Source organism: Bufo bufo, chromosome 1 (genome assembly GCF_905171765.1).
Source record: "Bufo bufo chromosome 1, aBufBuf1.1, whole genome shotgun sequence".
Classification (NCBI taxonomy): domain Eukaryota; kingdom Metazoa; phylum Chordata; class Amphibia; order Anura; family Bufonidae; genus Bufo; species Bufo bufo.
Genome location: NC_053389.1, coordinates 623,799,397 through 623,812,927, shown reverse-complemented (window position 1 = coordinate 623,812,927; position 13,531 = coordinate 623,799,397). Strand labels below are relative to the sequence as shown.

At 48.3% G+C, this 13,531-nt stretch overlaps 1 protein-coding gene across 1 annotated transcript in view; it reads left to right on the top strand.

The window, feature by feature from the left end:
- MAN2C1 (mannosidase alpha class 2C member 1) overlaps window positions 1-13,531 on the top strand; it is a 72,014-nt gene that overhangs the window by 34,179 nt on the left and 24,304 nt on the right. The window contains exons 15-18 of the mRNA XM_040413804.1: window positions 3,501-3,586; window positions 3,804-3,968; window positions 7,117-7,199; window positions 13,017-13,111. Coding sequence (XP_040269738.1) covers window positions 3,501-3,586; window positions 3,804-3,968; window positions 7,117-7,199; window positions 13,017-13,111 — 429 coding nt within the window. The remainder of the gene's footprint in view (window positions 1-3,500; window positions 3,587-3,803; window positions 3,969-7,116; window positions 7,200-13,016; window positions 13,112-13,531) is intronic.

Below are 13,531 nucleotides of genomic sequence, written 5' to 3'. Positions count from 1 at the left end.
GATGCAGTGTGGTATGAGTCCTTCCTATTGGCGTTCTCTGCGCTTTAGTTCTGCTCTGCTACCAGGTTCGGGCCGCTCTTCTCGGGAAGGTCACCCAACTTCTCTTGGGTGCTCGATTATCCAGGTCCGGGGGACCTCCACTTTGGGTACATCAGGGTATTCGCCTTCTGCTAGGTGGTGAGTCGGGCGTCTCACAGAGTAGCGGGTGTTCTGCTTTTGAGCTGTCCTACTATGACTTCCCTGTTACCCACTCCTTTTTTCGGTTGGAGGGTGTTATGCCGGCCTCTGTCTCGACTGCTTTTTCTCGCCCGCTCTATTTTGGCTCCCGCTCGGGGCATATCACTCCGATGTGGCTTCTGCCCCGGCCAGGCTTCAGAGGCTGTTCCTTCACTGCCCTCCCCTCTGGGGAGAGCATGGTTGTTCACTTGGATGGTTCCGGTGTTCCTTGTGGCCTCGTACCGTCTCTCTCGTTCACACTGGCTGTACTAGCTGTGTGCCTATTTACCGGGTCTACCGCGTTCTGTCCTCCCGCTGGGTGCAGATTGCGTTTCCATTCTAGGTGATGGTCCTGCTGTGGACTTACCTTCTCGGTAACTTGGGAGGACTACCCTTCGGTCAAGATTGTCCTTAGATCTCCCACAACGGGACTGTAGAACCCCTTCCTCTGGTGGCAACATCGACATGGACTTTAGCCTGTCTTGTCCTGGCATCTGTCGGATGCTCGGCGGACCCTTTTGGTTCCTTCCGTCTGTCCTTCTGCTCCCCCAATCCGGGTGGATACGGGACGACGTTGCTCGGGGGCCGACGGGACCAGTTTTGCCGGACTCTTCTGCCCGTGTTACTGGTCTGCGCCTGATCACATAGTTTTTTTTTTTCCCGCTTGCCCAGGCGATTCCAGCGGGCATGCTAGTGTTCGCTCCCAGCCATGCTTCGTCCAGGATCTATTGTCGGACTTAGAGTTCTTACCTGGGGTTCTTTGGGAAGCTGGGCATTCCCCCACTCTGCCTTTCTCTCCCCATGATTCTGTGCTTCTCCAGTCCGGCCTGGACCTGGGACTGGGACTCTGTTCCTTGAAGTGTCAAGTGTCGGCGCTGTCCATTCTCTTCCAGCGTTCCCTGGCCCCTCTTGGGCCTGTCAAGACCTTCTTCCACGGAGTGGCTCTTTGGTTCCTCTGTACCGTCCCCCGGTACCGCCCTGGGAACTACATACTGAGCTCTCGGCGCTCCATGCTTTCCCTTGGAGCCGTTACAGAAGTTCTCTCTACTCCTTCTGTCCTGTACGGTTGTGTTTCTGTAGCTATCGTGTCTCTCAGACGGGTGTCTGAATGGCGGCCCTTCTTGTTCCGAGCCTTCTGTCCTTCCCCAGGACAGGGCTGTTCTCCATCCTATCCCTTTTTTTCTTCTGAAGGTGGTATCTGCCTTTCATCTCAACGAGGCTATCGTCCTCCCCTTCCCACCCCTGGGAACGGACACTTCACCAATTGGACGTTGTTTGGGCCTTGCAGTTTTACTTGGAGATCACCGGCTCTTGTCGATGCTCGGACTCTTGTGGTTCCAGGAGGTCCGCGCAAAGGTTTGACGGCCTCCAGGGTGGCTTTCCTCTGCTTCATCAGAATGGATATTGCTGAGGTTACCGCACCAAGGTAAGGGTTCCGCCTTTGGTGTCACCGTTCATTTCACCAGAGCGGTCGGTGCCTCCTGGGCCGGAGGCATTGGGCTTCGGCCGTGCAATTGTGCAAGGCGGTCACCGGTCTTCCTTGCACGCCTTACCAAGTTCTACAGGGTGCATACTCTGGCTTTGGCGGATGCTGCCTTGGGCCGCCTGGGTTTGCAGGCAGCGGTTCCTTGATGCCTTCGGGTGCTTCGCCTTGGAGCTGTGGTCCCCCCCTCTTGGACTGCTCTCGGACGTCCCAAGGTCTTCTGTGTCCCCCAAGGAAAATGGGCGAGAAAATGAGATTTTTGTATAACTTACCAGTAAAATCTCTTTCTCGCTCTTCCTTGGGGGACACAGCACCCACCTATTCATTGTTTTTTTTCTACACGGTTTCCGGACTTGGTTTACCTCGTTGGGTAGTTGGCTTGTTGGTTCCACTTGTTGGACATTGCCTTTTCTCACTACTTGGACACGCAACTGGCAGTCTCTCTCTCCAGGCTGAGGGTATAGCTGTTGGAGGAGGGGCTTAACAGTTTTCACTTAGTGTCACGCCTCCTAGAGAGCTGAGCTATACCCAAGGTCTTCTGTATCCCCCAAAGAAGAGCGAGAAAGAGATTTTACTGGTAAGTTATACAAAAATCTTGTTTTCCTTGATGGCTTACATTTAGACTATTTTGTATGCCTAAACCAGCCGTAGAAAATGATGGATGAGAGGGGCCTGCTGACCCTTTCCCTTCCTTGCCCAAACCATGCCCACTTTTTTAGATGTGGCGTGAGCTGGGAGAAGTCAGATTGCAGTGCAAAGGAATCTGCCCCAGAAATGCGCCTAATTTAGGCATATTTCGGTTTAATAAATGACCCACTAAACTTCATTTTGATGGCAGCTAAAACTTTCTAGCCAACTATGTCACAGTAATATTCAATTTCCATAATCCTTTATGAAATAAAATAAAGGCACAAACTGAGGCTGACAAGTGATTCATCAACCAGATCTAAGGCTGTGTTCTAACATTGTGGTTTCAATTTTTTCTGTAGCAGTTTTATGCCTTAGAAAAGGCAAAGGTTTGATACATTGCATGTCTGCTCCGACGTTTATTATACGATTTTTAATTGGGGTTTTATCCCATTGAACCGTATAGTATTTAAGTGTGCAGTTTTTTAACAATTTTTCTTTACGATTCAGCAAGGAATCGGCTCCAGAAGTGGATAAAATCGCACAGAAACCCAACCAAAAGCCACACACATTGATGTGGGGTAAAAACTGTGAGAGAAACCGCAGCAGTTTTTTTTTTTTTTTTAGGAAATGCATATAGTTTTCAGCGCGTTACACTGTACATTTTTGGGGCATATTTTTGCCACCTCGTGTGAACATACTGTACTGTACTGTCCGTATTACCAATTTTCTCAATCTTATCCAGTTCAATACTAAGGGTCACATTTATTAAGACCAGTGTTTTAGACGACAGTCTTAATAAACCCCTAAGCTGGCGGTGGTTACGCCAAAGTTATGAAGAGGCGTAGAAAATAGTTAATGAGACGGGCCTGCCAGCCTGTCCCCTTATCCGCTCACGCCGTGCCCACTCTTTTAGACCTGGCGTGTCCGGGGCGAAGTTGCCGATTGCAGCACAACTAGCTGTTGCGCCGCAATATGCGCCTGAAATAAGCCTAATATAGGCGTATTTCAGCTTAATAAATGACCCCCTAAATGTATATTTGACTTCTCCAATACTTCTCCAATATTTCATTTATCTGTTCTCAGAAAGTGAGGACGTTCCAGTCCCAGACAATCTGGCGGTTATGTCCTGTATTGATGAGTTGATGTTGTACTTTGACTTTCTTCACTCAAGGTTATTGCTTTTGAACCAGTTCCATGATGTGCTCCCCGGGAGCTGCATCCAGCTGGTGGTTGAAGATGCCTTGAGATATTATGAAGGTAAGATCATTTATTTCAGCCCGTTATCTTTCTGAGTTTCTCTTGTGTTACAGACCCAAACGAGGACCCCGCTTCTAATGATGGTTGTGTGTAGCAGGGATGGGTCTTTCAGTGTTGTTCGTGACGGGGTTGTCCTAGTTGACAGATGAACAGTGTTTGTACAGGGGAATATTAACCCCCTATGGTTAAAATAACACCATTTCATTTTGTTTTATAGAAATCAGAACAGAAGGAGCTAAGCTTCTCAGTGAAGCGCTGCAGTCACTACTGAAGACTCCGTCCCAGCCGCCGGCGACCGGTCAAGCATTCACCGTCATAAACACTTTGCCATGGGAGCGCACAGAGGTTATTTCCATACCAGGGGCAGAGGAGCAGCGTTTGGGTACATATCACACACTTAATACCGTTTCAGTGTATTCCACATCCTGAGTTTTGACACTTTTTAAAAATGAAACGCTGACAGATAAACATTCTATGTAATGTGTGTCTGTGGCTGGCTTCACATCACGTTTATAGAGGTGTACGCCAGGAGGTCTCCTGATGTGTACCTCTGACAGAAGGCTGGAACGTATCCCACTGTATAGGCATAAGTCGCTGCCCTCTTTACCAGTCCTTATCATCAGCAGCACAGTATTGGAGGGCATCCCAAGCTTCTCTGCACTTCCTAACTTCACAGCCCCTTGTCTGTTAACCCTTTCCTCGCCCATTCTGCTGCACCACTGTCGGCAGCAGATGAAGCGAGTTCAAGCTCTTAGACATTCCCCCCACTCCCACCTTCAGAAACACAGTGAGAAATAAAACTTTGTTCCCTAATTGCGACCTCTCCCGCTCACCATGTCTGCGATGCTGCATGCCCTAACCCTGCTGTTCTGTCGAGACTCCACCTCAATCAAGCCTGGCAGGTAACAGCCATATTTTAATGAGGAGCGCCGTTGGACCTCTCCTGCACATCAGCCGTACTGTGCATACAAAAAGGATGGACTAAGTGCAAAAAAAAGAAAAGAAAAGAGGGGTGTAAAGTGGTTGTCCCAAATGGCCAGTTATTACATAACCACAGGTTAGATAAGCCTGGGGCTACATGGTGACTTTGGCCCCTTGCAGACGAGCGTTACTCCCGCAGCGAGTAGGCAACACAGCATCCGGCCTGACCTCCCAGCACTGACGGGAATCACATAGCATTATATTGATTTATGATGCTATGTAACCCTTACAGTTCTGGATTACATGGACAGCATTATGTCAGTGTTATCTAATACATTCCAGAACTGTAAGGGTTACATAGCATCATTAATCAATATAATGCTATGTGACCCCTGGCAGCGCTGGGAGGTCAGGCCGGGAGCTGCGTTGCGGACTCGCTGCGGGAGGAGCGCTCGTCTGCAAGGGGCCTTTGGCTGTGACAAACATCACATGGCCAGAGATCGCAGTGTAGCAATGGATCATTGCCACTAGTGAGACGGGTCATTTTGCGACCTGCACATTGTCATGACAGCCCCAATAATTCTCACAACTGTAGGGTTGCAATGCGACCCCATTCACTGTCCCGATTTGAAACCCTGCACTACACTACGATGATTGGTCGTGCTGGCAACAGTGCATTCCTTTCTTTTTATTTAGCACACAGACATAAAGTGCACCAGGCCTGTGACAGAATTGTGTAAAGCAGCTATGGAATCCGTTTCATCTGCTAGTGTGAGGAGACAAAGCCCAGCGTTACTGGCTGAGCGCACTGCAGCGGTCCACCATCATTGCCCTCTCTTCTCTACCACTTACCCCTTACATGGGGGGCACAGGGCACCCTCAGCACATGGCGCAGTGTGCGCAGAACGCTCTCCTCTGTGCGCTGCAGGACTGAAGAGCTCGTCTACTTTAGCTGCCCCTTGTCTATGGAGCAGTCGGCAGTGAGCGCACTCCCCGCTTTCATAACTGAAAAGCAAGCTGCTGTGTTCAGCGCGGGAGAAGGGGGGGTGACAGGAGCAGCCAATGGTACGGCAGCACGCTCATACTGACCAATCAGCAGCCTCCTCACTAATAACAGAGCTCTGTTATTGGATTGCTGTGTCTTCTTAAAGCGGCAGAGCAGCGGAGGGTCTAGACTACAAAGTCTTGTCGCCATTTTGCAATTCTAAGTCGCATTGGCGACCATTTTGGTCGCCATCTGGAGCCCTGTGCAGTCTGTGTGCCTTGGGAGTTCCTTTGATAACTGTCGATATATGGGCAGTGATGTCACAGGAGCTCTCTAAGGCGAAATGCACACAGGATTGCATCGTAGGTCTTGCACATTGTATTCTATGAGAATTTTAAATTCTCATGTACATAATGCAGATTTTTCTGTGTGGATTTTGACCTGCGGAGCATATTTTACAATCCACAGCATGTCAATTTATTTTATTTTTCCTGACCATATTTTCTCTTCAATGGGGAGAGGAAAATCTGCACCAAATCCGCACCAATTAATGCAGATTGTCCGCACTAATTTCCCTGTGAACACCTGTGGATTTCAGTGCGAATTTTGCGCACATAAATCCGGAACATGTGCATTTACCCAAAGGGTCTGTTTAACAGAGGCCAGCGACGGATGCCATACAGAGGTATCCATCACCCATAATCTATTATAGCCTCCGTTAAATGGATCCTTTTGCATTCTACTACGCTTTTCCATGCTGTTTTGTGCAGTATACTGACGTACACCAGCTAGATGGAGGGCAAACGGACACTCTTTTGTCCTCCGTCTGACTAATGAAGCCATCTGAACATGTTTAGCGTGTACGTCTGGAGGTTCCCTGTTGTACATGCTAAACTTACAAGAAAAACGTGATGCGAACCCACCCTATGGTCTACAGCTACCATTGTCTGCACTTACAAGAAAGATTGCTATGCCCCAAACAGTTTGTTACATTTTCACTAAACTAAAGAAGGCCCCGGACTAAGGGTCCATTCACACGTCCGTAAGTGTTTTGATCCGCAAAACACTGACACCTGCAATGTGCGATTCGCACATCACAGACACTATAATAGAAAATGCCTTTTCTGGTCCGCAATTGCGGACAAGAATAGGACATGTTCTATTTTTTCCAGGAACGAAATTGCGGATCCCGAAAAAAACGGATGCGGATCCAGGAAATGTGGATTTGCATCCGTTCCAGCCCCATTGAAAGTGAATGGGTCCACAAATAGCGGAACGAATGCGGACCCAAATTACGGACGTGTGAATGGACCTTTACTGTCTTCCACTCCATGTCTCCACCATCAAAGCTCTGTTATGAGGCATTTAACTAGCAAACGTTCTTTTGTACAGTCTCAAGGTTCTATTTGGCACCCTGGTAATGATATGTGCTCGAGTTGTAAAGAACCCGACTGCTGTCACAGCAAAACTAGATTTCTGAATCACATTTGGGATCCAAGCTCCTAATTTTGCACCTTTCCTTGTTACATATCATGAGACATATAATCCACTACCTGCCAGTAGTAACCATGTTATTATATTGCCTGGGTCCTATTGATTTTGTCATTCCATATCTTTTTTTAAGGACTTGTAAGAGTGCCCAGTATGGGCTATGCTGTGTCACCTGAAGAAGTGAATCCAGATTCGCCCGTCACCGTTGTCATGCAGGTAGGTACACGCTCACAGTAATGAATGTATGTATAGAAGTTGACAGAGGAGATTGCATTTTACCTTTAAAGGGGTTTTCTGAGAACTTTTATACTGATGACCTATCCTGTAATTCGCAGTAGCGTTGCACCGAGCACAGTACATACATTGTGTAGCAGCCGTGCTTGGTATCGCAGCCCAGCCTCATTCATTTCATTGGGGCTGAGCTGCGATTTGGCCACGTGACAAATGAATGTGACGTCACATGGCTAGGAAAAGCTGTGAGAAGGTCGCAACACTACTGCAAGCGCCGATGCTTTCCCAAACAGCTCAGCGGGGGCAGGGGGTCCCGGGTGTCGGCCGCCCACTGATCAGATACTGATGACCTATTCGGGGGATAGGTTATCAGTATAAAAGTCTCGGAAAACGCCTTTAAAACTTTAGCAGCACAAAAGCAGCCACATCCTTTTCTCGTTAATGTCATTGGGGGAAACGGCACCATGGGTATACGCCCAGCTACCACTAGGAGGTGACACTAGATATGAAAAAGGTTGGCTTCGTCTAGGTGGGATATACCCTCTCCACAGACACTAGGCCAATCAGTTTTAGTCTACTGTCCGTAGGAGGCAGACACGACCTGCTCTTCTCCTGCCGGTGTTGCAAGTCTGCTTCTGTTTTACAATTTTTCCCTGCCATCCAGGGCTTCTATTGGGTCATTTTTTCACCAATGGGCTTTGACCCCCTTTCCGTGCCTACCCTTTTTTGTAGCCTTTTGGACCTTCTTTCCATTTCCCAGCACCCTGCAGGATCAGTCCGCCGGGGGTGCCTCATTTTCGGCTACACTATCTACTCTAGCCCCGGGATTCTGCCGGGTCTAGGCCAAACTCTTTCCCGACATTTTTTCTGGCTTCCTGTTTTTTTGTTTTTTTTTAGGGATGTTGCCTCCCTCATGGCCTTCTAGAGGTCTCTGGACGGAATTTCTGGTGGGAGGACGGACGAGATGTCCTTCTTCCCAGAGGGTGTTTTCCCCATCTTCACAGTGCCCCCCCGCTAGCATGTAATGTCATTGGTGGGACATATTATTATCTTGGGCCCCTGTTTGGTGGTTCATGTTGTAGCTGGTCCTCTTGCCCTCTATCCCTCCCCCTGGGTTGCATCTGTTCCTTCTGTGGCTGGGGGTTGCTGTGGTGTCGGCCTGGCTGGCCTGCATGCGGTGTCTGGATCCTGGGCTCAGTCAGGTTACCCTAAACTTTGTTCTGGGGTCACCTTCTCCCCAAATTGGGGCCCTCACCTCCACTGTAGCCTGCACCCATTATCAGCTATGATGATATTATGCCACTCTTCCCTGCCCCCCCCCCCTCCCCCGGAGTCCTTTGCTTCCTGCCTCGGTCTATATCAGGGGGCAGAGTCCAATAGCGGCCTAGCTTCTCCCCTCATAGGTCCCACTCATCCCCTGCATCCTGGTTTCCTCCAAGGACGGGACTAGCACTGAGGGAAACGCCTCAGGTTTCTTCTGCCTCATCGGGGCACTCCTCTGCACCGATTCTGACTCGGAAAAGTCAGTAGTTGGTTGCACAGGTAATTATCCACACAGGTAAGTCAGCTTGCCGCCTCTCCAGTAGGTGGTGCTTTACCCGCCACCGTGTTTATCACGCCGGTACACCTACGTGGTGTCCCAGGTACGTATGCCTTCCCCTTCACAGGGGGGTACTCGTACCACTGCCAAATGCTGAATCCGGCAGACCTTCCTGGTTCCAATGTATCTCCTTTTTAGCTGGAGTGATTTAACTATTACCAGGGGCTATATTCAACACATCCTCCTAGTCGGAGAGTGTTCCAGGCCACTGTATTACTTCTCCAGACGCTGTAGCCAATACACCATCCTGGTGCTAGTGTGCACCACGCAACCATATTACTCCCTTATTAAGCGGAGTACCTGTACCATCTTCAGATGCTATAGCCATTTCACCTGTCTGGTTCTAATGCGTCCCATGCACTATATTACTCCATTGTTGGGTGGAGTACCTGTACCTTCTCCAGAGGCTGTAGCCATTATACCTGTCTGGTTCTAGTGTGCACCATGCAGTCACATTGCTCCTTTCTTAGGTTGAGTACCTGTACCATCTCCAAATGCTGTAGCCATCACACCTGTCTGGTTTTAGTGTGCATCACGCAGTCATATTACTCCTTTATCAAGCGGAGTACCTATATCATTTTCAGATGCTGTAGCCATGTCTCCACTCTCATTACAGTGTGCATCATGCAGCCAGATTACTCCTATTCTCAGGCGGAGTATTTGTAGTATCGCCAAGTGCTGTGCCCTATTGGTACAATCTGTGCCCATACGGCTCCTGCATTGCCCTTTCCTGGCTCTAATGTGTGCTAGGCAATTATGTGGCCCCTCTTCATGCAGAGTTATGGAAGCCAGTGATGGTCACTGACGGTAGCAGATACTGTATTCATCACTCTTTTCTGCTTCTAGTATGCATCTGGCACCCATTATCATCCTCGGCGATGTACTTGTACTATCTCAAGGCGCTGTAACCGACAAACCATCATGGTTGTGGTATGTACCTGGTAACCATATGTCCCCCCCCCTTCTTGGGCGGAGTACAGTTGCAATTGTTAGATCCACTATATGGCTGGCCTGTTCAGATCTGACACCCGGTGCAGTCTTTTCATTGCCCCTGTACTAGGCATGATTTTTACTTTATTGCTTGACACACAACTTAACAGGACTTCTCAGTCCTGCTGTGCACCAGACAGCCACACTCCCTCCACCATAGGCAGGTCATGCTAGATTTGTTCTTTGTCAACCCTATAAAGTACTACTGTATTCCACACAGCCGCGTTACCCCATTTCATGGATGGAGTACTCGCGTTACTGCCTTTGTGCTTTGTTTTCAGAGATACATGGTCCAGTCCTGGCAGAGTACCTGGATCACCACTGGATGCTCTATCCTGCAGGGATATGCAGCATTGTGAGCACCAGCCGCTACTGCATCGCTCGGGTCATCGCTCCTCTCTGATATGGCTGTGACAGGACTAGTGAGCACCACACACCTACTTGGTGGCTGGAATTTTCCGCTGCTTGCTCTGGTATCAGACATGGTCCCGTAGTTCTTCCATGGTCCGGGCATTCTTGGTACTCCCTTATGTTCTATGGTTAGTTGTACTACATAACAGAAGTGCTGTTCGCTTGGGCCTTGCTGTTGTCTGCACCTGTCAGTTTCTTCCCCCTTCCTTGGGGGTTTCATTGTGCTCTGCTGGTAGCTGGTTTCTACATGTCAGTGTAGTCTCTCCCGGGTTCCTCTGGCGAATTCCACATCCCTTTCTGACATATGGATGTCTGTCGATTCTTTTACAAAATCCAGGGTGCTGTACTTGCCCCTTCCGGGGCAGTGTTATACAGTATCCTTGTCACTACACTTAGGAGGGTTGGTTAACCATGGCTGATGTTTTTTTCCCTATGGTTGCTACATTTCATTTTTCCTTTGATAATTTGACTATTATTGTCCTAATGTGGTCCAGTTCTGTGGACCCCACTTGAGCCTCTGACTGGGTAATCCTGCTTGGAGTCCCTGCCTCAATGATTCTTAGACCATCTAGCTGGCTGGTTCTCTCTGGGGAAGCTACTCATGGCATCTCTGACGGCACATGCCGGCACATGCTCTGTATGACAGCTGCTTCTTTGGGCCCGGTTTAGTTCTTTTCCCTCCTGAGTCCCCATAAGCTTGTTTCCCTCTTGAGATTCTAACCTCGTTTTCCATGTCCCCAGGTTCAGGTCTTGGTACCTGGGAGTTTGTTGCTCCGGTTTGCAATTTACGTTCATATTGGCCACTTCCGGGATGGAGCTTTCCTTCGATTTGAGAACTGTTCCTCCTTAGGCTGTTTGGAGTTTTCTCTCTTCCACTCCAATATCTCTCAGACAAGTGTGTCTTCACTTGTATTACCAGGGCCTGTGATTGGTTAATTTTTTTCCCTGAGACTTCATGTGGCCAGGGATTTCTCTGGTCTTACATTTCACAGAGATATTTTGTTTGTTTTTCTGAGGCGATTCTCGCCTTCTTTGTGTGGGAACCTTGTCTTTACGTTCCCTTCTGGCCTTTACCAAGGACCCCCTTCTCTCCTAGATGTTGGCTGCTTTCTCTGGCAGGATGGGGTTTCCACCTTCTCATAGGGTGTTGCTCTTTTCCCACCTACCTTGCAGTGGAACGTGGAAGGAGGCTTGCTCCCGTCCCATGGTGAGTCTTTGCTATTCTTTCTCTCAATCGTTCAGCCTCCAGTGCTTCCTTGTTTCCGCTCTACCTTGGCCTTCACATGGTGTTTGCTATGGACAGGCCATGTTTTTGGTTTGAGACAATTTTGGAGTTTTTTCCTTGTCGGGTCCTCTTACTGGTCAGGTTTCTTTGCTTCCAGGCCTTATGGAATCGCCTTCCTTTTGCCGAGGGGTGGTCCACAGGGTCTTCCTTTAGTTTGTCTCCAGGAAGTTGTTTTCCTTGGTTCAGGACTGCTCCTGTCCTTTTCCCAGGCATTTTCTCTCCTGCCAGGTTCCTTCATGGTCTAATTTTTCTTGTTGGGTCTGTCCTCTTATAGATCCTTCTCCTGGAGCATCTTTCTATATGCAGAGCACTAGGCAATTACCAACAGATGCCTTCCGGTTGTGCTGCTCTACTGTTTCTTCAGGGGGAGCCCTGGTTCTTCGAGATCCTTCCTCTGGCTCTCTAGTGCGGACAAACTCTCGTTTCTTGCGCAGAACATCTAGCCCTGCTCCCTATCCTCTAGCTTTTTTATTTTTCCCACCTTGGGTGGAGCTGGGTGTTTCCTTTTGTTCTTTTCTTGCATATGGCCTTTTTTCCCAGGCACTTGTCCCCGGGATACTGGCGGTCTCCCACAATTGTTTTCTTGGACTCTTCCTGGTCCTGGAGCCTCTCGGCTCACTTACTTAGTTTTGTATCTACCATTTCATGCTATGGCCTCTCCTGGTCTTGTTGGGTCACATGGTTCTCCTGCACCTGTGCGCCCAACTTTTTGCATGAGTTTTCCTTCCCACCCTCGGGGACTGCTTTGGGACATCCCATGGTGCTGTGTCCCCCAATGACATTAACGAGAAAATTGGATTTTTGTACTTACCGTAAAATCCCTTTCTCGTTCAATTCATTGGGGGACACAGATCCCACCCTTTGTTTTCATTTCTCTTTGTCACCGGGCTGCTGTTTGTCTTTCCTTCATGACATGTTGGTTCTTTGCTTTTGTTTCTCTCTCCTACTGCTATTGGTACAAACTGATCAGCCTAGTGTCTGTGGAGAGGGTATAGCCCACCTTGGCGTAGCCAACCTTTTTCACATCTAGTGTCGCCTCCTAGTGGTAACTGGGCGTATACCCATGGTGCTGTGTCCCCCAATGAATTGAACGAGAAAGGGATTTTACGGTAAGTACAAAAATCAAATTTTCCATATAAAAAAGCAGAGAGATTTGGTGACTGACAGCGCAGCACACTTCCACAGGTTGTGTCCACAGCTCAGTCCCGTTTTAAATAGCTCAGAGCTACAATACCACACACAAACTGTGGGTACACGTGGCACTGATCTTTTTCTATTGCTGTAGAACCACTTTAATTCCATTAATTGGCCAGCTCAGTATTTACTCTGGAGCCCCTCAAACCTTGTGAGGAAAAGAGCGAGGTGGGGATAATCATGGCCCACCAAAGTCACAGTGCTAATGGAATGCCAGCAAATGCGCCAAATTTATTAGGAGACCCATGCCTTTTAATACATTTGGAACTTATTACTCCAGCAAAACTCCAGTCTTAGTAATTGTGCCCCACTGTATTTTTAGGGTGATGGTTCTGTAACTATGGAGAATGGAATCCTTCACGCCAACATTGATTCAATGGGACGACTGAGATCACTAAAGCTCTTATCCAGCAACAGGTAAAGCAGTTTACAGAATTGCTTGATAAATACTGAATAGCCCAAACATCAAATCAATGGCCAAATAAAGCACTTTTTGTACCTCTCCTTTCTGTGTGGGCTCCCTCGGCATTCTAATTTTAAAGTCATTGACACTAATTAAAGGGAATCTGTCGCCCTGATTTTGGACCATTAGCTACACTAATACATGAGTAACACTAAAGATATGGAGTACAGATCACTATTTCTTATTTTTCTATTTTGTTTACTGGCCTTCATTCCCCTGCTGTCAGCGTTCAGATGTGCATTGAAATACACTGTCAGGACTGCCATGCATACGCACATGAGTCCTGTCAATCCTGACTGTATTTCAGTGCAGTATTAAGTACTGACAGTGGGAAACCAAGGGCAGTCGGGAAAACAAAATGTGATTTGGACTCC